At 47.7% G+C, this 27116-nt stretch overlaps 1 protein-coding gene across 10 annotated transcripts in view; it reads left to right on the top strand.

Moving 5' to 3' along the window:
* SPECC1 (sperm antigen with calponin homology and coiled-coil domains 1) overlaps positions 1 to 27116 on the top strand; it is a 280480-nt gene that overhangs the window by 67933 nt on the left and 185431 nt on the right. For all 10 annotated transcript variants that reach the window (XR_014304589.1, XM_082705732.1, XM_082705731.1 and 7 more), the window contains one exon: positions 16855 to 17025. Coding sequence is in view for 9 of the 10 variants with exons in the window: in XM_082705732.1 (XP_082561858.1) it covers positions 16879 to 17025 (147 nt within the window). In the remaining variant the exon portion in view is untranslated. The remainder of the gene's footprint in view (positions 1 to 16854; positions 17026 to 27116) is intronic.

Raw genomic sequence — 27116 nt, 5'->3', positions numbered from 1 at the left:
AGGATTGGGGGAGGCACATTTAGTTCTTAACAAGAGTCTGGCTCCAATACCACTTTGTCCTCAAGCATTCGTAGCCCTTTCATTTTCCCTGTTCTTACTAGGTCAGGGGACGCTTCCGCTGAGCCCAGCATGGTAAATGGGAGTTAAGAGGCTGAGGGAGTGGGGTGAGTGTTGCACCCGGAAAGGAGGGTGCGTGGGAAGGCTGGGAGTTGCAGGGGGCCGTGGTGCTTCCAAGGAGCTGCAAGCCATCCATTGTGGGAGCAGGTGTCTGCAGTGGGCATGCGAGAGAGTGGGCGAGATGGGGCCGGGGGTGGGCACGGGGGTGCAGGAAGCCTGGCATGTGGCACTGGGGCTCTCTCCTGAAAGGGGTGGTGGTGGAAGGAGAGGGACTTGAGCAGGCTGTGGTTTAGAAAGCCTGCTAGCATCGTGGTAGCAGACGGTGGCCTGACTCTAGGTAGGGAAACCAGGAGTAATTCCTCCGATCCCCATGAAGATGCAAAGTGTGGAACTAAGAGGCAGGAGAAGATCCTGGAGAGCTTTGGCAATCTGAGGGGCAGAACTTGGTGACTGACCAAGGACAGTGAGAGGGCCATCACTGGGTCCCTAGGTTCTGAGTCTCGGCGAATGATCCCGTTTTGAATGTGCGATTTGATGATTTGGGCTAAATGAGCACACCCATGGGACCGCCACTACAATCAAGATATGGAGCCTTCAGGGCACCTGGATGGCTCAGTGGGTTAAGCCTCTGCCTCTGGCTCGGGTCGTGATCTAAGGGTCCTGGGATCAAGCCCCGCATCGGGCTCTCCGCTCGGTGGGAAGCCTGCTTCCCCCTCTCTCTCTGCCTTTCTCTCTGCCTGCTTGTGACCTCTCTCTCTCTGTTAAATGAATACATAAAATATATATATATAAAAGAAGCACTCATAAAATATATTTACCAAAAAAAAAAAAAAAAAAGATATGGAGCCTTCCCGTCACTTGCAAAATTCCCTTTGTGGCCCTTTACAGGAAGTCCAGGTTCCAGCCCCACCCCAACCCCGTGGCACCCAGCAAACGCCGACCAGCTTTCTATCACCCTACGTTATTTTCGGTGTTTCTAGCATTTCACATCCGTGGAACCACACACTATGTAGTGCTTGGTGTCCAGTTCTTTGATTCAAGACAATGCTTTTGAGATTCCTCCTCGTCGTTCTGTGTGTGTGTCATTCATTCCTTTTTATTGATAGGTATGGGATGTATTAGTTTGATGATCTCTTCACACCTGTGTGTGTGTGTGTGTGTGGCAGTGGTACCTCTATGTTTATGGGACCAGATCTTCAAGAGCTGCATTTTTTAATCATCCACCTGTAGGTGAGTCTTTGGCCTTCTGACCATTTAGGAAGGTTAAGTTCCAGGCTTGACTGATCAGAGTCACACTGGGAGCTCATTAAAAATTGATAAGCAGGACTCAACTTTGGTGGGTTGAGTCAGGACCCCATGCATGTGTGCTTTTAACCAGCCTTGAAGGTAATTTTGATCAGCCTTGTGACTCTTGTGCAAATAGTACCCATGGAGTTATAATCTCACCAGTCCTGTTGGCTCATCACTGAGAGGCCTGGGTATTATTCTGGATATTATCCTTCCTGGGTGTTGATCACATCAACTTTACCTGCCACAGGTCACCCTCGCCATTGATTTTTTTCACTAATTCACCAAAAGGCATCAATCTAGACACCGTGCATAATTGCAAAAGCGATTCAAACTTGGCACTTAAAATTAGTTAGAGATAAGTGATATTGACACACACGATCATACATAAACATCATTGATAATGTAAGAGGCACACACATAAAGTGCTTGGAATTTAGAGGTACATGAAATAATTTCCATCTTTTTGTGCGTGTCAGGAGGCAGTTGTCAAATATGGTTACAGGAAAAGGTAACATCTGATCTGGGTCTTGAAGGATGGGTAAGATTTGTGCCTAAGGGGGTTGAGGGTAGGAAAAGCAGACCTGGCAGAGGGAACAGGAAGAAAACAAGAAGAAAGGCTGGGAGGTGGGCAAGGTGCATGCTGCTGGGAGCCTGGAAAGCCACCTTGACTGGAGCTTGGATAGCATAAGGTTGGCAAGGTAGGCATGGCCCAGCACAAGGGGAGCCTTAGATTACATTCATTCAGCTCACTTGAGCTTTAACAAATACACGTGTAGCCACTGCCACAATCAGGACTTACAACCCTTCTCTCACCCTCAAAATTTCCTTCTACTGCTTTATCGTCAGCCCCTCTGATGTGTGCTTTCTAAAACACTGAACAATTAATTCTGATACTCTTTTCCTGGAGATAGCATCACATCGTGCAGGTTAAGACCTCAGTCCCAGAAGTCTGCCCCCATCCCTCCCTCACTCCCAGTTCAGGCCAATCACAAGTCCAGCTTGGAGGTTCCCACAACCCCCTCCTCAGGTTCAGTTAATTTGCTAGAGTGGCTCACAGAACTCAGAAAAACATTTATGGACTTTTACCAGTTCCTTATGAAAGGTGTAATAAAGAATGTAGATGGGGGCGCCTGGGTGGCTCAGTGGGTTAAGCCGCTGCCTTCGGCTCAGGTCGTGATGTCAGCGTCCTGGGATCGAGCCCCGCATCGGGCTCTCTGCTCCACAGGGAGCCTGCTTCCCTTTCTCTCTCTCTCTGCCTGCCTCTCTGCCTACTTGTGATCTCTGTCTGTCAAATAAATAAATAAAATCCTAAAAAAAAAAAAAAGAATGTAGATGAACAGCCCCCTGAAGAGGATATAGTGTGAGTTCTCAGGCCATGATAACCACTGCTCTGTTTTCTATCCCTGTAGAGATGCCTTTTCCAGAATGTCACATAAATGGAATCATACAGTAGTAACCTTTTAAGCTTGGCTTATTTCACTTAGCATAATGAATTTATAATTCTTCTTTTTTTTTTTTTTTCTTTGTGCATGTCATTCAGTACATGGACATACCACAGCTTATCCACTCACCACTGAAGGACAGGCAGGTTATTTCAAATTCTCACTATTATGAACCAGGCCATTTTTTTTAAGATTTTTTTTATTGACTTATTTGATAGACAGAGAGAGATCACAAGTAGGCAGAGAGGCAGGCAGAGAGAGAGGGAGGGAAGCAGGCTCCCTGCTGAGCAGAGAGCCCGATGTGGGGCTCGATCCCAGGACCCTGAGATCATGACCTGAGCTGAAGGCAGAGGCTTAAACCACTGAGCCACCCAGGCGCCCGAACCAGGCCATTTTGAACATTCATATTACAAATGTTTGTGTGAACACAAGTCTTTATTTCTCTTAGATAAATGCTGAGGAGTGGGACCACTAAATTGTCTAAGTGCAGATTTAATTTTATAAGAAATGACTACACTGTTTTGCAAAGAATCTGTACCATTTTGCATTTCTGCCAGCAATGAATGAGAGTTCCAGTTGCTCCAAATCCTTGCTAGCACTTGATACAGTTTTTATTGCATTATTTACTTTCTAGCCATTCTTCTAGGTGTGTAGTAGTATCTCCTTGTGGTTTCATTTTGCATTTACTTAATGACTAATGGTGTTGAGCATCTTTTCATGTGCTCTTTTCCCATTCCAAAAATAGCTTCTTTGGTAAAATGTTGAAATCTTTGCCCATGTTTTTGTTGAGTTCTGTGTTTTGTTACTGTTGAGTTGGGCAAGTTTTTCATAAATTCAGGAATCAAGTCCTTCATTTTGTGTGTGTGTGTGTGTGTGTGTGTGTGTTCTGCAGATGCTTTTCTTCTAATCTGTGGCTCGTCTTTTCATTTTCTTGATAATGTCTTTGGAAGAGGTGAAGTTTTAAATTGTGGTGAAGTCTAACTTATCAGGTTTTTTTTTTTTTTTTCATTTATCTTATGGATCATGCTTTTAGTGTTGTATCTAGGAAATCTTTGCTGAACATAACATCACAAAGATTCTCTCCTCTTTTCCTCTAGTACTTTTCTAGTTCTGCTTGGGTTTCATATTTAGGTCATGGTTCATCTTTAACCAGCAGTTATTATGGGCCAAACCCTGGGCCCAGAACCAGGGGATCACAGAGGCGTAAGAAAGAGTCTTTTGCTCGAGTGTCATCTAGGCTGGGGAGCTGGGCATGGGGGAGAAAGTCAACAGAATGTGAAGCTCACATAAGGGGTGCTGTGGACACTCATTGTGCTGGGGAAGCAGGACTATTTGCTGGACAAGGGGCCGGAAGCTGGGTTTTACAAGGACTGTCAGAGTTGGGCTGAGAGTGGGATCTGGGGCAGGCAGCCCACTGGTCTGGGCGTGGAGTGGCCTTGGGGAGGCCTGGAGAACAGACGATCCATAGCCAGCAGCCATCGCCACTCTGGGTCTGAGCACTAGGCACCTCGAAGGAGTGGGCAGAGCACGGAGTGGGCAGAGCACGAACTGTGCCTTACTCTGAAACAAAGAGAAGGCGGGGGGCGACGTTACCATTTGGCTCATGCTATGCTTTTTGAGGGACGGGGATGGTCTTTCTTCCCTGAACGTCACTCAGACACAACTGTAGCACAAAGCCGTTCCTTCAGGGGCAGCTGTGGTGACCTCCCTTAACTGTCTCCAGCTCTCACCCTAGGGACAGAGCCGGGGGCCTTGGCTGCGGTGATGCTCCGCGTAGATTTCCTCCTGGGACTCGCGCAAGGGACACGTAATGACAGGGTGATCCCAGGAGCAGGCGGCAGCATGATCCCTCATATTCACGGCCATTGTACTTATTTCAAACACAATACCAGAAGCATGTCGTGCTGGGGAAAAAGAGAGCATTTTCCAGGCCTGAATAAATTAACCCTTCAAAGCACAGCAGTGGCTTTCATTAGCCAGCTGGCACTATGGGAAGATAGCTGAAGCCCGTGGGTTCGAAAAGAGTATTTCAGGAATGCGAAAGCAAGCAATCAGCTGCATTCAGTGATTTAACTTAATCCAGTAACAATAAGGAAATCCAGCTGAGTGACAGCCTCGCAGAGCCTCTGCGAAGGGACAGACTCTGCCTGTTACTCAGAGAGGGTGTCCACCAGGACTCGGGGGTAACTGGGGTGACAGTGCAGGCAAGAGTTAGCTCCTTGCCCCTTTGGAACCTGTGCAAGCTCCAGAAAATTTCTGTCTTTCCCTCATTTCTTGCCAGTGGCCCCCAGGAGGGCACCCAGACTTCTATGAGGTTCAGCTGCTGCCCAGCCTCTCCCTTCTCCCTCCTCCACCCCAGGGCCAGCGCACTTTCCCCGGGATGCCGGCTGCCTGCAAGACCTCCCTTACTGCCTGCCATGCTATGGGTACCTTGCCACAGCTCCTGGGGCCACACTGTTACCCCTCTGCTACTACCACTGGTCCCTGCCACCACCATGGGTTTTTTGTTTTTTGGGTTTTTTTGTAGTTGGGAGGTACCAGACAGCCAAGAATTCACTACGTCCCCCAAATACTCCATACAGTGGCAAACCTCAGAATTTCCGTGTTGCTTTAATGGTCCAATTCCTGCCTGTCTCCCTCATCCCTCATCCCTAGAGGGGTGTCAGGGACTGCCAGGGGGCCCTCCCTCACCGGCCTCCTGACAAACCACCCCTGCTGGGCCCCAGCCTTCTGCGTGGTTGGGGTCCAGTGGAGACCTTGCTCTTCTGAACTCTGTAAGCTCTCATGACATAGGGCTACCTTCTCAGAATAAAGTCATCATCCTAGAAGATGCACTTCTACCTGTTGGGTGTCCTTTTTGGGTCTGTCAGCAGCCATGAAGACTCTGTCCACGTCAGAGGAGAAGACCACCATCGTTGAGCGAGAAACGAGATCCAGTCTTATTTTCCCCCTCTATATATAGTCTTTACTTGGCCAAGTTCAAAATTTACTTTGGTTTTTGGCTCAGTTGTCTCCCTGCCAAACACAAACACACACGGTGGCTTGGGCCCTCATCAGGAGACTCCCCTCCCTTGGTCTCCTGTGGGCACCCCGTCTCCGACGAGAGATGCAGATGAGTGGAGAGAAATGAGGAGACCCGAGCATACAACTTCCAAGAGGAAGAGAAATTCAGTGGTCACGATTAAAGCCCTGAAGGGGGAACGAACCCCTTGAGGAAGTCCTGTTGCCTCACTCACCACCTCGCTGGCTGGAGAGCTTGCTCCCACCATGGGGGACGGTGATGTGGAGGAGGAACTACTGCCCCGAGTGCTCTTGCCTCTGAATCAGAAGTGGGGTGTGGGTGGGATGCCTCTACCACAACTCTTGGATGGGTAAGCCACTTTCTTAGCAAGGGGACACATGAGACGACCCTCTGTGGTTTCTCTTGTTGAGTCGCATTTGTAATATATGTAGTGGCTTGGTGCCCTCCCCCCTCCCGGGTCATGGTAGGGCAGGTGCACTGAGGTGTGTTGGTGGAGGGCACAGGATTCTGCTGGGTGGGTGGGGCAGTGTGCCCTGAGGTCCTTGCATTGTTCCTAGAGGAAGTAGAACAGAATGAGTCAGAGCTGGCCTGCCTGTTGCCTTGGGAGCTGTGTCCCTGACATCACGGGGGCCTTACCCCTTGTCCCACCTGCCTTAGGGGCCCCACTCAGGAACAAAGATACAAAAAGAGGTTGGGTAAGAGACGAGATACCTAGACTTGATCCTTTAAATGATTGGGTCCCTAAGTCTGTGGTTACCTCCGGCTACCACTAAGGCATCTAATATAATTTCATTTATTTTTATGTTTCAGTTAAGACATCTGAAATCTTAAACCATAAAAATGGAAAGGATTGTTTCTCTATTACTGTAAAACTAGGATGCATACCAAAAATTTTAAAAGGCTAACTTTCAGGAATAAGTCCAGGAAATGAGATGACGGGATAGGTGATTTTAGAGATTTGGTATTGAATAATTTTAGGAATTATTTCTCCAGCATGTTCTAAGTGATTGAGATGAATTTTTATAATGCTCATGCTTACACATCAACGTGAATAATATTTTCAAGGTAATGATGCTAGGAGGCATTATAGCCGTGTCAGTGGGGTTCTCAACCTGAAAGCAATTTTGGGATTGGATTTCTTTCCCACCAGTTTAAAAACTCGTGTATATGGAAAAAGCATGTCATTGCTTTATAATTCTGTCTTGTATTTGCCCATTAATTCAGCATGTACTCAGTGAATGATACCCATTTGCTAGGCCTTGTGCTACCCAATGAGGGACAGGCAGGGAGATGCCAGCACCTATTTCTTCAGTGAAAGTCAGAAGCTAAGTATCCTTTAGTGAGTGTTTATTGAGCACCAGCTACATGCCCCCCAGTGTAAAGGCTGCAGACCCCGTGATGAACAAGGATGGTAAAACCACCTTGGCACTGAGCTTCCATAGTGGCAGAGGAAGGCAGATGATCAATGACTGTGACAGTCCTAGTTTGGTGAGGAAGGCTCGGAAGAAATGGATGGGGTGGGGAGGGGTGTGGCATGTAGTGGGAGAGCTACTCAAGAGAATGGAACGAAAACCTCCTAAGAGGCAGTGCTCTTGAGCACAGACCAACTGAGTGGAAGGGAGCCCACCATGTGAAGAGTTGGGAAAACCAGCCAAGTGGAGGGAGCAGAGAGTTCAGAGTTCTTTGTTGGGAACTCCCTGGTCACGTTCAAGGAGCTGGAAGCCATCTGTGGGTCGGAGCAGGTCAGAGCTTCGTGACTGAGGTGGGCCAGGCCTGGTGGCCAAGAGCCTGGGTGGGGGGGTACTGTTGAAGCCTCCAGGTGAGAGACCAGGATGGCTCAGGTGGGAGCAGATCATGGACAGGATATGGAAGTGCTGAAAGGGAGCCGCAGAGTTTTCTGGAAGTTTAGAAAGGGGATCGAACATTCATAGAGGGAGGTCTCGAGGTGAATGCCCCAAGATAAGAACCATGAACCCTCTGGCCAAGTGGATGAGAACCATGAGCCCTCTGGCCAAGTGGAGAAGATCAGGGTAAGTGGAAGGGGGCTTGGCCAAGCCCTGTTGGGTTGTCCCTTAAATTGGAAGAAGGAGGAGCCATGAACCCAGGACTGAGTGCCCAGCCAGAAGGGGCACTGCCTGGGTCCACACTGGGGAAGTTAGCAGACTTCACGGCCTCACTTGTCACCGACTGTACAGCGTGGGTGACAACAGCTGCCACGGGGCCATCAGCACTAGAGAAAGTCATCTCTAGCGATAGCTGAATGTCATGCCTGGCACATAGTCGGTGTTGATAAATGTTAGCTTAAAAATAAGTTAAGACGAAGGGTTTTGAGCAGGAAGTGATGATCCCAGCAGAACTTTGGGAAGTCTGTCAGGAATCCAGGGACGAGGAACTTTCCCTAGGGAAGTCTGCGTTGAAGAAAAAGGCAGGCTTCTCTCAGGAAATGGGGCAGGAATCCCATCTCCCAGCCTGGGCAGCTGCCGGCTAGAGAAACACGAGCCCCAGGGAAGAGCCCACAATGTCACTGAGGTTTTGGGTCAGGGAGAGCAAGCCAAAGTTTGTGCTGATAATAAAAAGGGGAAGTCGGCGGGGGGTGGGGGGAGAGCCGGCTAGTCAGGGTCTATGCTGTAACACTGTGCTGCAGCTTGGCCATGCTTGGGCAAAGGCAAGGAGGTTGTCCCCTGGGAAGGGCTCACAGGCCAGCCTCGTAGCAGGTAAGTCAGCAGACAAGTCTCAGAGCCCTGGTGAGGCCCCCTGGACTGGGAGAAGTTTCTAGAGGAGAGATAATTGACCTCACTTCAGAAGGCAGCATTGAAGTTGGCCAGGCCAAGGGGGCACAACCGGTGTCCTGAGCTTCCTCTGTTGGCCCCACACATCTCGTCTGGGTCTCTCTCCTCCAATGAGAGCAGAGAGCTGCAGACTGGAGAGAGCGCTAAAGGATGAACAGGAGGCACTTCTTCCCCCAGCCCCCTCCTCAACGAGTCTCCATCACTTGGTTGCATTTCTCTACTGAAGGCCACAGTTTCTGTCTTTCAGTCTCCCTGGGTCTCATCTACTTCCTCCCTTGAGTCCTGCAGGCCTCGGGGTGATAACGGTCCTAACCTCCTCTTGTTGCTCCACCAAAGCCTGCCCACAGCCTTGAAAACAGTTCTTTTCTGAGCCCTCCTCATCGTCCCAGCTGGTGTCCCAGCCAGGGCCCAGAACCTGGGACCAAATAAATGCCATGGCCCATGAAGCTTCCACCTAAAGGGATTGGAAAGTCTCCAGTTTCCTCCTACACTCTTATTGTCTGTTTTCTTACCACATTTTAAAAAAATGGTGGTAAATGGGGCATCTGGGTGGCTCAGTGGGTTAAAGCCTCTGCCTTCGGCTCAGATCATGATCCCAGAGTCCTGGGATCAAGCCCCAAATCAGGCTCTCTGCTTGGCAGGGAGCCTGGTCCCCACCCCCCTCTCTCTGCCTGCCTCTCTGCCTACTTGTGATCTCTGTCTGTCAAATAAATAAATAAAATCTTCTTAAAAATTTAAAAAATTAAAAAAAAATTAAAAATGGTGGTAAAACACACATAATATGAAATTTACCATTGCAACCATTTTTAAGCGGACAATTCCATGGCATTAAGTACACTTGTAATGGTGTGCACCATTCCACCACAGATCTGTAGTCCCCTTATAAAACTGGAATTCTAGACCTATGAGACAGTAACCTCCATGCCACCCTCCCCCCAGCCTCTGGCAACCACCATTTTACTTTCTGTCTCAACAAACTTGACTATTTTATAGAAGCGGAATCCCACGTATGGAATTTGTTTTTTTCTAGCTGGTTCGTTTCACTTAGCATCACGTCCTCAGGGTTCATCCGTGTCGTGGCACGTATCTCATTTCCTTTCTTTTTAGGGCTGACTCCTGTCCCACTGGATGCATATGCCACATTTTGTTTATTCGTTCATCCATCAGTAGATGCTTGGGTTACTTCTCTCTTTGGCTGTGGTGACTAATGCTGCTAAGACCGTAGAGGGAAAGTATATTTTTGAGATTCTGCTTTCCATTATTTGGGCATATATCTAGAAGTGGGCTTACCACCTGTGATAACCCTATTTTGGAGGGTTTTTTTTTTTTTTAAAGATTTTATTTATTTATTTGACAGAGAGAGATCACAAGTAGGCAGAGGCAGGCAGAGAGAGAGGAAGGGAAGCAGGCTCCCTGCTGAGCAGAGGACCTGAGATCCCAGGACCCTGAGATCATGACCTGAGCCAAAGGCAGCGGCTTAACACACTGAGCCACCCAGGCGCCCGGAAGGTTTTTTTTTTTTTTGAGGAACTCCCATACTGTTTTCCAGAGTGGGTGCACCATTTTATATTTGCAGCAATAGTACACCAGCATTCCAGTTTCTCTACATCCTCACCAACACTTGTCTTTTTGTTGTGGTTGTTGTTGCTGTGCAGAATAGCCATCCTGGTGGGTTGGATGTGCGTATCTCATTGTGGTTGTCATTTCCAGTTCCCTAACGATTAGTCCTGTGGAGCCCCTTTTCATGTCCTTGCTGCCCATGTGTGTATCTTCTTTGGAGAAATGTCTATTCAAGTTCTTCGTCCATTTCAAATCATGTTTGCTTTCTTTGAGTTGTTGGGAGTTCTTTATACATCCTGGGTATTAACCCTTTCTTCGTCTGCTCAGGCTGCCATAACCAAAAGCAGAGACTCAGCGGCTTAAACAACAGATGTTTATTTCTCACAGTTCTGGGGGCTGGGAAGTCCAAGACCAGGGCGCTGGCTGATTGATTTCTTTCTGAGGGCTCTTTCCGGGCTCATAGATGGCTGCCTTCTCACTTGGTCCTCCTAAGATCTCTCTTTGATTCCAAGGCCACCAATCCTGTCAAATTAGGATCCCGCCCTCATTTATGACCTCATTTAATTTTGTCTCCTAAAGGCCCTGTCTCCACATACAATAACATTGGGGGCTAGGATTTCAGCATATGAATATAGGGGTGTGGGGGACATTGTTCAATCCACAGCAGACCCCCTTACCAGAAAAATGATTTGCAGGTATCTTCTCCCATTCCATGAATTTTTTTTTTTTTCTCTGTCGATTGTGTCCTTTGATGCACAAAGGTTTTTAATTTTGACGTAGTCCAATTTATCTATTTTCTTCTTTGGTTGCCTGTGCTTTCGGTGTCATATCAAACAACCCATTGTCAAATGACATCACAAAGGTTTTCCCCTTTGTTTTCTTCTAAGCGTTTTACAATTTTAATGCTTGCATTTAGGTCTTTGATCCGCTTTTAAGCTAATTTTTGTTTATGGCGCAAGCTAAGGCTCCAAATTCGTTCTTTTGATTGTGGATAGCCAGTTTTCCCAGCACCATTTGTTGAAAAGACTGCCTGCCCTTCCCTACTGAATGGTCCTGGCACTGCATTACAGTTTTTATTCTTAGTTACCCTTCGATAGCTCTTTTAAAACTATTTCTACAGAAAGAGCTCTTGGAAGTATTTTATTTCCATCTCATTTTCTCCTGCCTTGGCTCATGCACTTTAAATGCTTTGATGTGAAGTCACATTATAGGTAAGGAAATAACTACTAATTAGTGGCCATCCACTGCTTGGGATGTTGCCTTCTTGGTTTAGCTTTGGAGACAGCAGGATGGCCTGGGGCAGTGATTCTGAGGTCTTGCCCGTCTCAATATAGCTCCCAGATTACAGCCTCTTTCTCGGGTCTGATTTCATATTCAGTGACCCGACTCCTCAGTTCCTTATCCCAGATCACACCCTAGATGCTATGGAGCTCTGCCTTGTGGCAACATCTCATCGTTGCTACAAGTTCTCCCTCCATTTTTGACATGGATTGTTTGTTTTTTTCAGGTTTGAGATGGTGTGGTTAGCGACGACGTACAGATGTTCTTTTCTGTTTAGATTTTGTTTTATCATTTCCTGGTACTTGTTTCCTTTAAATGACTTCTGCTGATGAGATAAATTATAGTTTGCCATTTTTCTTCTGAGACCGCATGGAGAGCTATTCTTTTCCTTACTTATCGGGAAGGGATCTAAGGCAAATGGGATGAGTTCTCCTCTCCAGACCACAGGAAATAATAAATTTGGAAGAGTTTCCTGTGGCCTCCAGCTGAAGTCTGGGATTCCCTCAGCTGCTCCCCAAACAGATTCTCGGCATTAACGGTGCCGTGTTGGATGGGAAATGAACCAGGTGCCCGACTAAGAACCAGCACCCAAGGACTCTTCTTCATCTAGAACTGTCTCTCAACCTTGACTACTGACATTATAGGCCAGACCCTTCTTCATTGTCGGGGCCGTCCTTTGGCTTGTAGGATGTCCAACAGCATCTCCAGGTCTACCCAGTAGCACAGCCCAAGTTGTGACAACCAGCACGGTCTTCATACGCTGCCAAAGGCCCTGGGTGGCAGAACCACCCACCCCAGTTTGCGACCTCCTGTGGACGAGGTCAAGAGCAAAGGCAGCACATGCTCTGAAAGGCTCAAGCTAGATATTTTCAGCCTGTTGTTCACTTGTGTTCTGTTTCCTGCCGAGTCCCCTGGTGATTGAGCTATGTGAACATTCATATTTTGTTAGTTCTCAGACTTGAATGCCTTAGCTTTCCACTTCCTGGAGCTTATTGTGCTTGTAGTCAGGACCTCCGTGGCCCTCCCACTCCCAGACGCTTGTTATTACACGGTCGGCAAGAGTGGGTTCCCTATCGCCCTTGTGTTCTCTTGCCTTAAAAGGGTCAGAGGTCTGAGGCCCTCAAGCAACCGTTCCAGCACAGGTTCCGAGGGCAGCAGTGAAGGAGCTGGGGAACGTGTTTGGAGGGAACGGGAGGCCTGTGCATGGGCTCTGATGTTCCCCCAGGACCAGACACCTAATCGTATTCCTAAAATAGCTGTTGCCATTTCCCTCCTCGCCCCTCCCTCCTCTCTCCTGTTTCTACTTAATGCCATATAATTTATGAGTTACGGTCTAAGTCTCACTCTCTTCTGTAAAGGAAAGAAGCTTGGTAAGAGCATAAAATGTTTGGAGAATTTAAAGAAAAGACCCCGGGAAGGCTCTCTTCCCACCCCTGCGGGAGTGGGCTCCTAGTTCTAATTATAATGCCTTCATCAGCTTGATCCTTTGAGATGGGTTAGAAGGGTTTGCAGAAATCAGGGAATTAACAATGGAAATCCTAAAAACAACAAAAAAACCTCCCTGTACTTGGCCAGAGCCCATCTATTTATTTAATGTTACTAACTCATATCCATAAGGAGGTTACTCTTCACCCAGAATTCACACCTGTGTTCTCAGCAGCTAGGCTGTATTAAGGTTGAGGCCGATTCTCAGGATGGGTCAGCTCTCAGCGTTCATTTTCCTCTCTACTCTGCCTCTTCCATGTTTTTGCAAGAAAACAGGCTGCTCTGTGTACAGGAGGAGCCCTTTCCTTTAATCTGGTGTGTCTGGCTCCTGCCCCCGAAATTGGTTTAATGGGTCCGTTGCTGTGTACTGTTAAGATAATAAAGCGGGACCGCCCTCTGCTGAACACAATGGACAGTTTGTGTGGGGAAGGCAGCTACCGTCAGCTGAGTGCCTTTTACATGCCTGGCCCTCGGTATCCATGTTTTCTTTCCATCTGTGCTACCTGCACTTTATTGGGTGAACATGTGGAGAATCAGGGTGTTGGGAAAGCATGCCTGTGTTCACACAGCAAACAGTGATGCTGGGTTTGGACCAGGAGCATTGGATCCAGAAGCTTTCCTGCTCTCCTGTGGGAGCAAAGATGATTCACAGAGGCCCTATCCATCCCTGGTGTGTAAGGGCCAATGACCGCTGGGTTTGAATCCTGGCTCTGTCATAAATTCTGTTGATTTGGGCAAGTCAGTTAACCCTCCTGAGCCAGTGTTTCCCCCTCTGCAAAGTGGGGGTGATACTTAACTTGCCTCCCAGGGTTTGCCCATGAAGAGCACTTGGCAGAGCCTCGCCAGGCTCAGAGTGGCACAGAGTGGTTGCCCTTACACACAGCACATTTCCGTAACAAACCGGTTCCCTGTGTCAAGAAGTGGGGTGCATGAAAGTCTGCAGAAATCTGGGAGTGGGGCCTATGGGCACCTGCTCTGCTTCCAGCAGGAGGCCTTCCTGCCAGTGGGCAGAGGGCAGGACCCACGCTGGCCAAGCACTGCCGATGGATGGCTCTGAGCATAAATCTTTCCAGTCTGTTCCAGAAGAGCCCAGAGCCGGGTATGAGCAGGGCAAGGGGGAAAAGGCAGTCTCCAGACAACTTGGAGAATGCTAGAAGACACTGGTCCAGGCTGGAGGTGAGGGCTGGGGTGAAGTTTAGTAACATCCTAAGCCATGAGAAGGGGGAGCAGGGCGCAAAGCTAGCATTGGATCTGACTGGAGCGTTTTCCCATACATCAGCTCTCATCGTCTCCTCCATCCCTGGGCAGCTGCACTGATCCTGAAGAACCCAGTACAGCTCCAGGGGTCCCATCCCGGGCACTCTCCATACCTATAGGGTTCTATTCCGGATACCCATGAGTAGGGCATCAGTTATCTCATTTCTGTATATATATTGAATTCAGAAAGAAGGTGGCATTTGAAGGGAAGAATCTGGCTGGTGGACGGGTCCAAAATATAAGGCTTTGTCTGGGAATAGTGATGGGGAAAAAGGAGTGAAGGGAGCCAAGAAAGGATAGCACGGCCAACAGGAGGGGTCCCGATGAGACACGGTCTCCGGCTACATCCATTTGGAAATAATTTGATTGGGTTCAGAAGGTTCTAGGAGGGATAAAGAAAGGAGGGATGATGCAAGGGAAGAAACCCTGAGAATTCTGCCTCAGAGCAAGTAACTGATCAGTCTTCGAAAGCCCGCTAAACATTTTCCAGGTGCACTGTCCAGAAGATGGCCAGATTTGTTGCCAGAGATTAAGAGAGGAGTTTAGATCTTGAGTGTTTTGACCAAGAATCACCTTGGTCTAGGGCAGAATCACCTTATGCCTTCATAAAGTAAGCCCTGGTGTAGTCCTCTTGAACGAATTATAATCATAACATACAGGGATGCCTTGATGAAACAGAATTTTTGATTCATCTTCCTAAAGACGGCTGACATGTTACAGGCTGATTCTGTAGTAACTGATAAAAGGAATCAGTCATGCTCTTCAAGAATTACTCAGGCTATGTCAGCTCGTTTCTGTTGTGGGAATCCCTGTAAAATGAGTTACTGTGTCATTGTCAACCTAGGCATGCTCTCAATGTTGCCATGGAAATCAGCATTAAGACTCGCGGGTCAAGAAAGCAAAGAAAAATAATTGGTGCTAAACATCAATAAAATATACGAGAAGTACAACAGAATGAAAAAAAAAAATCATCACGATGCCCGGCACCAAGCTGAGACTAATCAGGCTCAGCACTAAATCATAAAACTGAAATCACGGAGACGTTTTCTCAAAGACACTGGAGAGAATACAGGGCAAAGTCTTTATAAATACGTATCCTCACCTGTAGCCACGTTTGCACAGCTGCGGGCACAGCAGCGATGGGCTCCCGGTGGATTCTTGGACACATGCCATCCCCAGCAACTTGCTGGAAGCAGGAAGAGGCGCTGGCTGGTCCCTGCTGAGAAGCACTGTCAATGGAAATGGTGTCTTCCAGCCGGGACCAGGGAGAGGTCACAGCCTGAGCTAGGCTGCACTGGTGGACTATTGTTTTTCTAATAGGTGACTAGTGCAGTCTGCTTGGATGCTGGGAGGTGCGGGAGAGGGTGCCCAGAGCTGCTTGGCCCCAGCTAGGATCCCTCCCTCGAGGACAGTTCATGAGACCTCCAGGTTCTAGGAGCGTGGCCGCTGGAATCAGCTGTCTGTCCCCTATTGGTGTTTTTTAAAGTGCATTTTTCCTGTTTGTTTCTTTGAGGGGATGCTGCATTACCTGGGGTTTTGGTATTCTGTGCCACACCTTAGTCATTGCAATACACGAAGGTTGGGGCAGGGCTGGAGAAAGCATTTCCCTCCTGTGCGGTTGCACTACTGATAGAAGGAATGGGCTCTGAGGGGCGCCTGGGTGGCTCAGTTGGTTAAGCAGCTGCCTTTGGCTCGGGTAGTCCTGGGATTGAGTCCTGCATGGGGCTCCTTGCTCAGCAGGGAGCCTGCTTCCCCCTCTCCCTCTGCCTACTGCTCTGCCTACCTGTGCTCTCTCTCTCTCTGTCAAATAAATAAATAATATCTAAAAAAAAAAAAAAAAAAAAAAGAGAAAGAAAGGAAGGAAGGAAACGGGCTCTAAGAGGGCTCTAATGAGAGCCTGACGGCTGATGGCAAGCCTTGGGCGGTCTTCCACACCTCCATCTGCAGGCACTCTCCCCCCGGGGCTTTTCACTGCGACCTGGTCCTTAGCACGAATTTCTTTCATACAACAGTTTAGACCAGGGGGAACTCTACGTACAGTGTTAGATCGGGCCAATCAAATACGCTCCATTCACTTTCAAATGGTCCCCATTTTTACTGTTTTGCTGGAAAGAAGGAAAAGGCTGTGCTTCCGGGAAATCCAATTTTCAAGTAATTCATTTAGATCTATTTGATAATTCCGTGGGTTGTGCCCTTGTCAACCCCGAAGCTGCAAGTCTTAAGGACACAGAATGTCTTGACTGAAGCGGTTCCATTTTAAGGGGATAGGTATTTAGCCCACGGACCTAAAGTATAAAAGCAGATAGTATGTATTCTACCGTATACTGATACAGTAAGACGCTGAACAAGGAGCTGACATTTTGCTGAAAAGCAATGTGAGAGCATCAATGAAATCATGTGTAGGTTTCACTAGTTGGGTAAAAGCCATCGTGGACCTGTGCAAAGGAGCCTTCCCTCAAAGGTGTCAGCTCCGGAGATAATACTCACTGTCCGCCCAAGGAGAAACCCTCAATCTGATAACTGTGGGAACATGGAGATCGGGGAGGGCTCCGAGATGTGGCTCTGCATGTTCAAGTTGTGGACACATGTTTCTCTTTCCCGTCTCGCGCAGGAAGACAGACTCACCAGGACAAACATGAGGAGCGCAGCCAAGCCCTGGAATCCGGTCCTCAAAGCGGGCAGCCATGGGACAGACCGGACGCGGCCCCTGCCGGCGGCGCCCTCTGGCATGAAGAGTTCGAAATCTTCCACCTCGCTGGCGTTTGAGTCCCGACTCAGCAAGGTACAGACCCAAATGCCCCCACATGGCTGCTGGGCGCCCCTGGGGAGCCCCGGGCGGGAGGACTGAAGAGGGCGGTAATCGAGACGAGCGGCCTGTCAAGGTCAGGAAGGAGGCTCCCCGGAGGATTCCAGGAGAACCAGCCCATCCTGACCCAAAGGAGTGGAGCAAAGGGTGGAGGGGAGCAGAGGGGTTCCGGGCTTGAGAAAGGAAATGTGCAACATGTTTAACAGAGAAACTAAGATTCCCCTGCCCTGATTGATGTGGACTCCCCCATTAGGGTTTTGCCCCCGGCACCCTAGCCGATGGGGGTCAGGACCACCAGGGATCTCCTCCGACCTGATCATGGAGTTGTCAATTCTCCATCTCATCTCACTTGCCCATCAGTAGCGTTAACTTGATTGATTACGCCCTCCGTGTGGGAAAACCGTCTCTCAGTTTCCTCCTCCGTCCCCGGTGGCCCTCAGGGTCTCCGCTGCCAGCTCCCACTTATCCTCCAGGTTTCTAATGTCAGGTGGGCCCAGAATACATATTTGGGGGGAGGGGTCTCATCTCTTACCTAGCTACTGTGTCAGCCCCAAAGCCACCCTTACCGTCTTGAGATGCGATTCAGAAATCGTATCACCTGCCGACAAGCGTACTCTTGAAAAATAAATATAACACCCTAGCTATAAGAGAAAAAGAAGAGGCAATTCGTGTTTAATTAAGTAATCTGTGTTTGCATTTGCATGTGCTTGAGCGTGACCACTGACAGACCTATGGTGCTCCTTAGAGCACCGAGGATGGGGCAGCTGTGTCGTATGTTGTTTTTCTCCATAAAACCAAGGGATGCTCGAGGCTCAGATAATGATGAAAAGGTGCTCCCCCTCTGTGAGTGTCTGCAGAATGTGTGAGAACTCTGTGGGATATGGGACCACGTTTGTGCAACCTTGCCACATGTGTTGTAGGGCGTCTGGGTTCCCCATCCTCCCACCCATTAAATACAAGCAGCACCTCCGATCAGGGGGGTAACTACACATGTCCCCCCCTCAATTTCCAACTTGCTCCCTGAGTGAGGGTCAGCACTGGCTGCGTCGAGAACAGTTGTTCTAGTGTTAGCGGCTGTTGCTGTGAATTTTAATACATGGAAGGACACTTGAACATGGGTTTGAGCTGCAAGTTCACTTAGGTGCCCATCTTTATAGAACAGTCCTGTAAGGGTATTTTCTCTCCTGATTTTCCTATCATTTTCTTCTCTCTAGTTCACTTTCCTATAGGAACACGGTATATAATACACGTCACATACAAACGAGGTTTTAATCGACTGTTTATGTTACCTGTAAGGCTTCTGGTCAGTAGTAGGCTATGAATAAAGTTTCGGGGAAGGCCGTAGTCATACCTGGGCTTTTGACTGCGTGGGTCTTGGCACCCCTGTGCTGTTGTTCAAGGGTCGACTGTACATGGGGATGACATACGAATTTGCATCTCCACCCAGGAGCCCTCCAGCTGCCTTTGTGACATCCCCACTTAGATGTCTAAAAGATACCCAGAGGGGCGCCTGAGGGGCTCAGTCGGTTAAGCGTCCGACTCTTGGTTTCGGCTCAGATCGTGATCTTGGGGACATGAGATCAAGCCCCCTGTTGGGCTCAGTGCTTAGCACAGAGTCTGCTTGAGATTCTCTCTCCCTCTGTTCCTCCCCCACTCATGTGTGTGCTATCTCTCTCTTTCTAAAATAATCTTTAAAAAATAAAAATAGGGGCGCCTGGGTGGCTCAGTGGGTTAAGCCGCTGCCTTCGGCTCAGGTCATGATCTCAGGGTCCTGGGATCGAGTCCTGCATCGGGCTCTCTGCTCAGCAGGGAGCCTGCTTCCCTCTCTCTCTCTCTGCCTGCCTCTCCATCTACTTGTGATTTCTCTCTGTCAAATAAATAAATAAAATCTTAAAATAAAAAATAAAAATAAATAAAAAAAAAATAAAAATAAAATAAAAAAATAAAAAAAATTAAAAAAAATTAAAAAAATAATAAAAAAATAAAAATAAAGATCAATCAAAGGCAGCTAGAATGTAACAAGTCCAAAACAGACGTCCTTCCCTTTCGTCTCACGCCCCCCTGAATCTTCCTCTTTGAGTCATTTCATCTTCTCAGCAGCTCAGGCCAGCGCCACCGCCTTGGGCTCTGCTTTTCTCACATGCCACAGGCCATCAGCAAAACGCCATCACTTCCAAACCGATGCCAGCTTCAGCCAACGGCCACCGCCTGCCTCCCTTGGGACCCCCAGGCTCTTGCCGCCACCTTCCTTGCACGGCCTTCCTGAAGCATCCCCATCCTTTTTTGTCTTTGCACCCCACCTTCCGTTCTCCGCAGAAGCCAGAGCGGTCCTCTCAGCACGTATGTGCCATCACATCTCCACTGAGAAGCCCCTCAGGGCTCCCCATTTCACTCAGGGTGAAAAGCAAAGTCCTTGATAAAGCCGGTGACGTCCTGGAGATCCGATCGCCTCTCAGATGTCCTTGCCGTCCCCCCTGCCCTGCTCCCCCTGGGCTCCAGACACATGCTCTCCTGGTGCCCAGTGGCATTGCCCCTCCATGAGCTAGACGCACCCCTGCAGCAGCCTGTTTGCGGCTCCTCTGCCTGGAGCATTCCTCCTCCCCCCACCCCTGCTCCTCTGCCATTTCTTCTTTAAGTCTATACTCAAATGTCACTTTGTCGGATGTCATCCCTGGTCACTCAATGGAAAGTGCCCCGTGGGCCCCCATGCACCCTCCTCGCTCTCCACTTTCTGGCTCTGTGACTCAGGCAAGCTACGTACTATCCTGAGCTCTGAGATGAAGGTAATACCTTATTTACCTCGAGGATTAAATGTGCACAAAGTGCCCTACATACAATTTTGTTTGTCATTCCATTATGCTGGACTTGCCCATTATTTCCATGGTTTTTATTTTTATTTTCTTTCACCTGTAGCACATTTGAGAAACTTTTTTTTTTTAATTTTATTTATTTCACAGAGAGCATGAGGAGGGGGAGCTGCAGAGAGGGAGAAGCAGGCTCCCCACAGAGCAGAGAGCCTGACATGGGGCTCTCCACCAGGACCTCACGATCATGACATGAGCCAAAGGCAGATGCTTAACCAACTGAGCCACCTGGGTGCCCCAAGGAGACATTTTTAATAGAGATTTTAAATTAATATGTATGTTTCAGACCATTAGAGCTTCTGGAATCTGTCAAAATGTTTTTGAAAGCAGTGTTTAATAAAAAAGGTTTAAGCTCAGGCGGGTTTCCTAAGGACAATGAAATGTTGGCTGCTTCTGCCCCTGACAGGTAAATGTTTTTGGAAACTTGTCCCATGGGGAAAATGTCAGGAGAAAAGCAAATATCCATGTTGCCATCTTGATGCTTGGGGTCTCCAGGTCTTACACTATAAAAGAGAAAGCATTCAAGGGAAGGGGTAGCAGAAGGAACCGTACCGAGTCTGTGCCTCTCTGGCCCTCGGCATGTTTCTGCGTTTTGACCAGTTTCCTCTTCCCGCCTCTCGCCGCGTGTAAAGGATTTGTTTCCCCCCGTAGTTTACTATGGAAATGGCAAGCACCCAGAGACGTTGAATGACTGTGACGTCCATACACCACCAGCCACCTGGATGCTACAGTTGCCATCTTTACCATATTTGCTTTATAGTAAGTGGAGACATATGGCATGGATATATTTGAACTAGTCACAAATAGGAAAACGAGGAGTGAGGGGCGAGGAGCCCAGATGGCCTGGAGGATGTCGCTGTGGGTCTTCCATGGGCTGCTCGAGCCCAGCACGGGAACAGAAAGCCCTGGGGTGCTCAGATGCAGACAGGCCACTTCATTCTGGCGATTAGTAAGGTCCACGTCTATGAGTCAGGACCCCCTTCACTGCATATAGCAAAGCAATGGCTTAAGGACCTTCAACAGAAAAGAAATGGGTTGAGCTTATCTGAGGTTCCCATGTCACTGAGGGTAGAACAAAGGAACAAGTCTGCAGCTCAGAGAGGCCAGGACCAGGGACTGGAACACACCAGAATTCTTTCTCTGTCACTCATCTCTGCTCACCTCTGCCCCACTGCTCCTGTCTCCTGCTAACCTCTGGTCTCCTTTACCTTGTGTTACAAAGCATGGCTGCCAGCATGCCCATCCCTTGGAAGACCTGACTGCTTTGCTTACTTCCAATTAGTTCCTTTGCTTACTTCTGATCTGTCTTAAAAAAAAAAAAAAATCAGGGGCACCTGTGTGGCTCAGTGGGTTAAAGCCTCTGCCTTTGGCTCAGGTCATGATCTCAGGGTCCTAAGATCAAGCCCCGCATTGGGCTTTCTGCTCAGCGGGGAGCCTGCTTCTCCCTCTCTCTCTCTGCCTGCCTCTCTGCCTACTTGTAGTCTCTGTCTGTCAAATAAATAAAATAAAATCTTTAAAAAAATTAAAAAAAACATTGTTATTAAAAAAAAAATCAAACAACAAGCAAAAAACTCGGAAAAGTCTCTGCTTGGCTACACATGAGTCATATACTGCCCCTGACCCTGTGGGTAGGGTGGCTGGGGCTCCCCACCCTTGGAAAGCAGGGACTTGTGGTTTAAGCATGTTCTGCGTGAGGCTTGGAGACCCAGCCAGGCTTACATAATCATTCTCCAGGAGGGCTCCCCACCTGTGCTGCCTCAAACACTAACCACTGGCCACATGTGGCAGTTGAACCCCTGAAATGTCAGAATTAAGTGTGCTTTAAGTGTGAAATACACACCCGAGTGTGACGAGTCAGTGCCAAAAAATATATAAAAAGCCTTATTAATATATTTTACACTAACTGATAATATTTTGAATGTGTTAAGAAAATATGTTCTTTTTTTTTTTTTTTAAGATTTATTTATTTGACAGAGAGAAATCACAAGTAGACAGAGAGGCAGCCAGAGAGAGAGAGGAGGAAGCAGGCTCCCTGATGAGCAGAGAGCCCGATGCGGGACCCGATCCCAAGACCCTGAGATCATGACCCGAGCCGAAGGCAGCGGCTTAATCCACTGAGCCACCCAGGCGCCCCATGTTCTTTTTTTTTTTAAAGATTTTATTTATTTGACAGAGATACACAGTGAGAGAGGAAACACAAGCATGGGGAGTGGGAGAGGGAGAAGCAGTTTCCCCAGTGAGCAGGGAGCCCAATGTGGGGTCGATCCCAAGACCCTGGGATCATGACCAGAGCTGAAGGTAGACACTTAACGACTGAGCCACCCAGGCGCCCCTAAGAAAATATATTCTTAACATTAATTTTACCTTTCATCTCACTTTGTTAATAGGGCCCCTAGCCATGCATGGCTGGTGTTATATTTCCATCAACAGTGTTGTGCTAAACCATTGGTTCTCAGAGTGTGGTCCCCAGGTCAGCAGCAGCAGCAGCACCACCAACCAGGAACTTGTTAGAAATGCAGATTCTCGGGCCTCACTCCAGACCTTGGAAATCTGAAACTTGGGGATGGCGGGGGAGGGGAGGCAGATTGGAGGCTGGGGTGTACGCAGCTGTCTGCATTTTAACAAGCCCTCTGAGGATCCTCGTTCCCCCGAGGTTGAGAGCTGGTGCTCTGACCAGAACATGGTTTCTGCCTTTGAAGATGGGATTAGGATAGGTATGATTTTAGAAAGCTTCAGATTCCGCTCCTGCCCCATCTTTGTGGAATCGAGAGGAATTTCTTAGCTACATTAATCTGTGAGCTATTTAAACTTTTTCCCCTTTGTAAGCTTTCCTGTGCAGGTGCTCGGCAGCTTAAATATCAGTGAACCGCATTCTTGAAAATGCTTATTAAACATATCAAAGTAACACCCGAAGTGCAAACCTGCCCAGTGATCTTCTGTAACAAACCAGAAATCTCAACGCGTTCAGTGACCAGCCAATGAAGCCCAAAGCACAGGCCTGAATAGAGACAGAACAAGAATTACTGAGCCTCCATAGCTCTGTGTGCCTGACGTTGATGTCGCGGTCAAAACAGCGTGACAGAGGAAGAGGTTTGCTGCAGAGGAAAAGGACCAGCTTTTAGTGTGTGTGTGCTGCCTTCTGAGGGAGCCTCTGAGCAGTAAATCTTTCTCAGGTGGGATTCCTTGTGGAAGGTGCCCCCCTCTAAATGCATTGCAGCTTCCCAAACTCCCATGCTGCATGGGAAGGAGATAGCCTGCTGCTGGCCGGTAGTACATCTGGGGTGTCCTTCTCCCTGGAAGGGGCAGGTCACATCTCTATATAACAGAGTGGGACCACGAAGGGGCTCGTCTCCACTGCTTGCTGACTCCAGTCCTCTTGTGGCTTCTGCCTGTCTTTTCACCAAAGACTGCTTTTAGGGAAAGGCGGGGTAGGAGGAGCAAGGTCGCCCCCGTGGGCTCCACCCCCAGGGGGCGGAGCCTGGAGGTGGGTGGAGGCTGTGGGTGGGACCGCAGAAGGCAGTTTCAGTTAGGGAGGGTGGGGAGGGCTGAGTAGGGGAAGCGGGAGCGGGTGGGAGCGGCAGGGTTCCCGGGGAGTTGTACTCTTATTTTTGGATTCCCCCCATTCTGGTTTGCAGACGGAGCCTTTGCTTTCCCGGCCTTTGGCTGTGGAGTTTGATTATTCCAAACTCTGCATCAGACTTAACAGATTTTAGTCCTGTCCCAGAATCAGAGAGAGGTCAGCGGAACCAAGTGCTTATCATTTGCATTGCTGCCTTAAAAATTTCCCTTAACTGCAACGATTTCTCTTTTTCATTTGAGGTGGTGTACAGGGAATTTTCAAAATCTAAAATCAGAACTGAGGATGCTTGGGTGGCTCAGTCGGGTGGGCAGCTGCCTTCGGCTCAGGTCGTGATCCCAGGGTCCCAGGATTGAACCTCACATTGGGCTCCCTGCTCAGTGGGGAATCTGCTTCTCCCTCTCCCTGCTGCTTCCCCTACTTGTGCTCTCTCTGTATCTCTCTGTCAAATAAATAAAAATCTTTACTTAAAAAAAAAAAATAAAGTAATCAGAACTGATTTTCTTTGGGGACCCAGGGAGGCATCTGGGCATGCTTCTAGGCAGAGCAAGTAAAGTTTTGTTTTGTTTTGTTTTTGATTTTGTTTTTGTTTTGGAGTTTTTTGTTTGTTTTTTTTCTATTGAGAAAAAGTTGCTGACATCATGAACTATTGTCCTTTAGTAATAAACACATATTTCACTGGTGACCTGACAGATAATTTGAGGGGCTGGAGAAATTGGGAGCAGAAACCCTTGATACTCTGAGATAGGACATAGAGAGACCGTGATGGGGCACCTGGAGGCAGGGCAATCCAGTGACTTCCGCCACAACCCAAGTGCTATTTAGTCCTCTTGTTAAACTAGGGCTCTGTGCTATGCGCCAGAAAATATGGTTCTGCTCACTTCTAGTGACTGGAAGTGCATGCAAATCATCCATTTAATATGCGCTCTTTATTTTTAAATGTCTAAAGAGATTGACCAATATTTCTAAGCTACTATGAAGACTTTTGCCATCTTCCTTCTTTCAGAAAGTATGCTATGGGGGGTTGCTATTTCATGAGTAAAGTCTCACAGCAGGATGATGGAGGTGGATAGTGGTGATGGTTGCACAACCATGTGAATGGTTTTTTTTTTTTTTTTTTAAGATTTTATTTATTGGGGCACTGGGGTGGCTCAGTGAGTTAAAGCCTCTGCCTTCGGTACTGGTCATGATCCCAAGGTCCTGGGATCGAGCCCCACATAGGGCTGTCTGCTCAGCAGGGAGCCTGCTTCCTCCTCTCTCTCTCTGCCTGCCTCTCAGCCTACTTGTGATCTTGTCTGTCAGCCTCTGCCTCTCAGCCTACTTGTGTCTCTGTCTGTCAAATAAATAAATAAAATAAATAAAATCTTAAAAAAAAAAAAGATTTTATTTATTTATTTATTTTACAACGATCACAAGTAGGCAGAGAGGCAGGCGGGGGTGGGAAGCAGGCTCCCTGCTGAGTGGAGAACCCGATGTGGGGCTCTATTCCAGGACCCTGGGATCATGACCTGAGCTGAAAGCAGAGGCTTTAACCCACTGAGCCACCCAGGCGTTAATTATTTAATGTATTTAATGCCACTGAACTATACACTTAAAATGGCAAATTTTGGGCCCCTGGGTGGCTCAGTTGCTAAGCATCTGCCTTCGGTTCAGGTTATGATCCCAGAGTCCAGTATGGGGCTCCTTGCTCAGCAGGAGACTGCGTCTCCCTCTCCCAGTCGCCCATCTTGTGTTCCCTCTCTCTCGCTGTGTCTCTCTGTCAAATAAATAAAATCTTCTTTTAAAAAAATAAAATAAAATGGCAAATTTTATGTTAGATATAGTTTACCACAATAAAAAAAAATTCTAAAAGAACAATGAGGGGAAAAGGAAAAAAGTAGACTAGCATTTGCAAGGGAACCAGGGCTTCACCCAAATTACAACCCACCCCTCCTTTTCCTTTTCTTTTTTGTTGAGGCCAAACATACTTACAACAAAGTATGTGGAGACAGTTAATCTTGGTCTTAACTGTACAGCTCACTGAATTTTTTTTTTACATGTGTTTATATCTGTATAACCACCACCAAGGCAAGTATAGAATATTCCAGGGGCGCCTGGGAGTCTCAATCAGTTGAGACTGAGACTTGATTTCAGCTCAGATCAGGATCTCAAGATCATGAGGTCAAGCCCCACATCAGGCTCTGGGCTCACTGGGGACTCTGCTTGAGATCCTCTCTCTCTCCCTCTCCCTCTGCCCCTTCTTCTGATCTTGCCCCCCCCCCAAATAAATAAATAAATCTTAAAAAAAAGAAAGAAAGAAAAGACAGAAAAAGAACATTCTGCACCCCTGGAGGGTTCGTTCAGTAACTCCTCCAGAGGTAACCAGTATTTTGACTTCTATCACCATCAATTTGGTTTTACCCAAATATGGTTATACTCTTTTGTGTCTAGTTTCTTTGACTTAGCATGTCTATGGGATCCATGCATTTATTAGTGTATCAGTATTTCTCCTCCTCCTCCTCCTTCTTCTTCTTTTACTGTGTACTTTCCATTGTATGCTAAATCATTATTTAATTTGCCCCTTCTGTTGACTGTCATTTGGGTTGTTCTGTTGGGGCTGTTGTAAATCAAGCTGCTGTGAATGTCCCTTTAATGAACCTACATACTCATTTCTCTTAAATACAGACTTAGGAGTGGGCTGGCTGAATCACAGGGTGCAGATATTCCATTTAGTAGATCCTGACAGTTTTACAAAGCATCTTACCAGTTCATACTTCCGCCAGCAGAGAGTTCCAGGTGCTTCCCAACCTCACCAACACTTGGTTTCATTTTGTTTTGTTTTGTTTTGTTTTTTTCTCTTTCAAGCCATTCTGGGGTGTGTGGAGTAATACCCCCAAATCTAAACAATGCAAAAATGGAAATTTGTGTTTGTGTGCAAATATATAAACATCTAATCGTCAGTAAATGACCCTGAAGTTAGTGCCGCAGTATGGGGCAGGACTTTGGGCTGTCAGCCCGTGTGGTGGGCAGTCTCCATGGACTTGAGGGCGTTTTCATGCCTCTTTCTTCAGATGTCAGATCAATTCAGAATGGTTCCAGGCATCTGCCTGGCTCCAGCCTTTTAGTACTAGTCCTCTTCAGAAATACTCTTCCCAGAAGACTTACCATGATTGTGAAAATGTATTTGCAGTGTTTCTCATCAACCGTGAATGTCATTTACCTGGGCCAGAACTGTGAGCTCGTTGAGGGGCTCCCAACTCTTAGACTTTAATTCCTTTCAACAAGCATTTGTTTCGCTGCTTCCAGAACAGGAAGGAAAGCAGAAAAGGAGCAGAGATTCTCCTTTCTCTCTGTCCTCCATTAGCAGTGTTCTTCTGGCCTCCAGAAGGTTCTTCTCGTCCCTCTAAACATGTTGTCTGTGTGAGATCTTATACAGAGTGCGTGGTGTGGAGCATATGGTATGCATATGGTATCCTTCTTCCTCCATCCTTCTTCCTCCATATACGTATGTGTGTGTATATCTATCTATGTATGTATACATATAGACACATATATACATGTCTAGAATTGAGAAGTATATTTTTAAGCTGTTTTTTCTTGCCCTTTAATTTTTTGTGCATTACCCTCACCTCGCTTTTTGTGCATCT

Source organism: Mustela nivalis, assembly GCF_964662115.1.
Source record: "Mustela nivalis genome assembly, chromosome: 17".
In the NCBI taxonomy this organism is placed as follows: domain Eukaryota; kingdom Metazoa; phylum Chordata; class Mammalia; order Carnivora; family Mustelidae; genus Mustela; species Mustela nivalis.
This window is presented reverse-complemented; position numbering and strand designations above follow the sequence as displayed.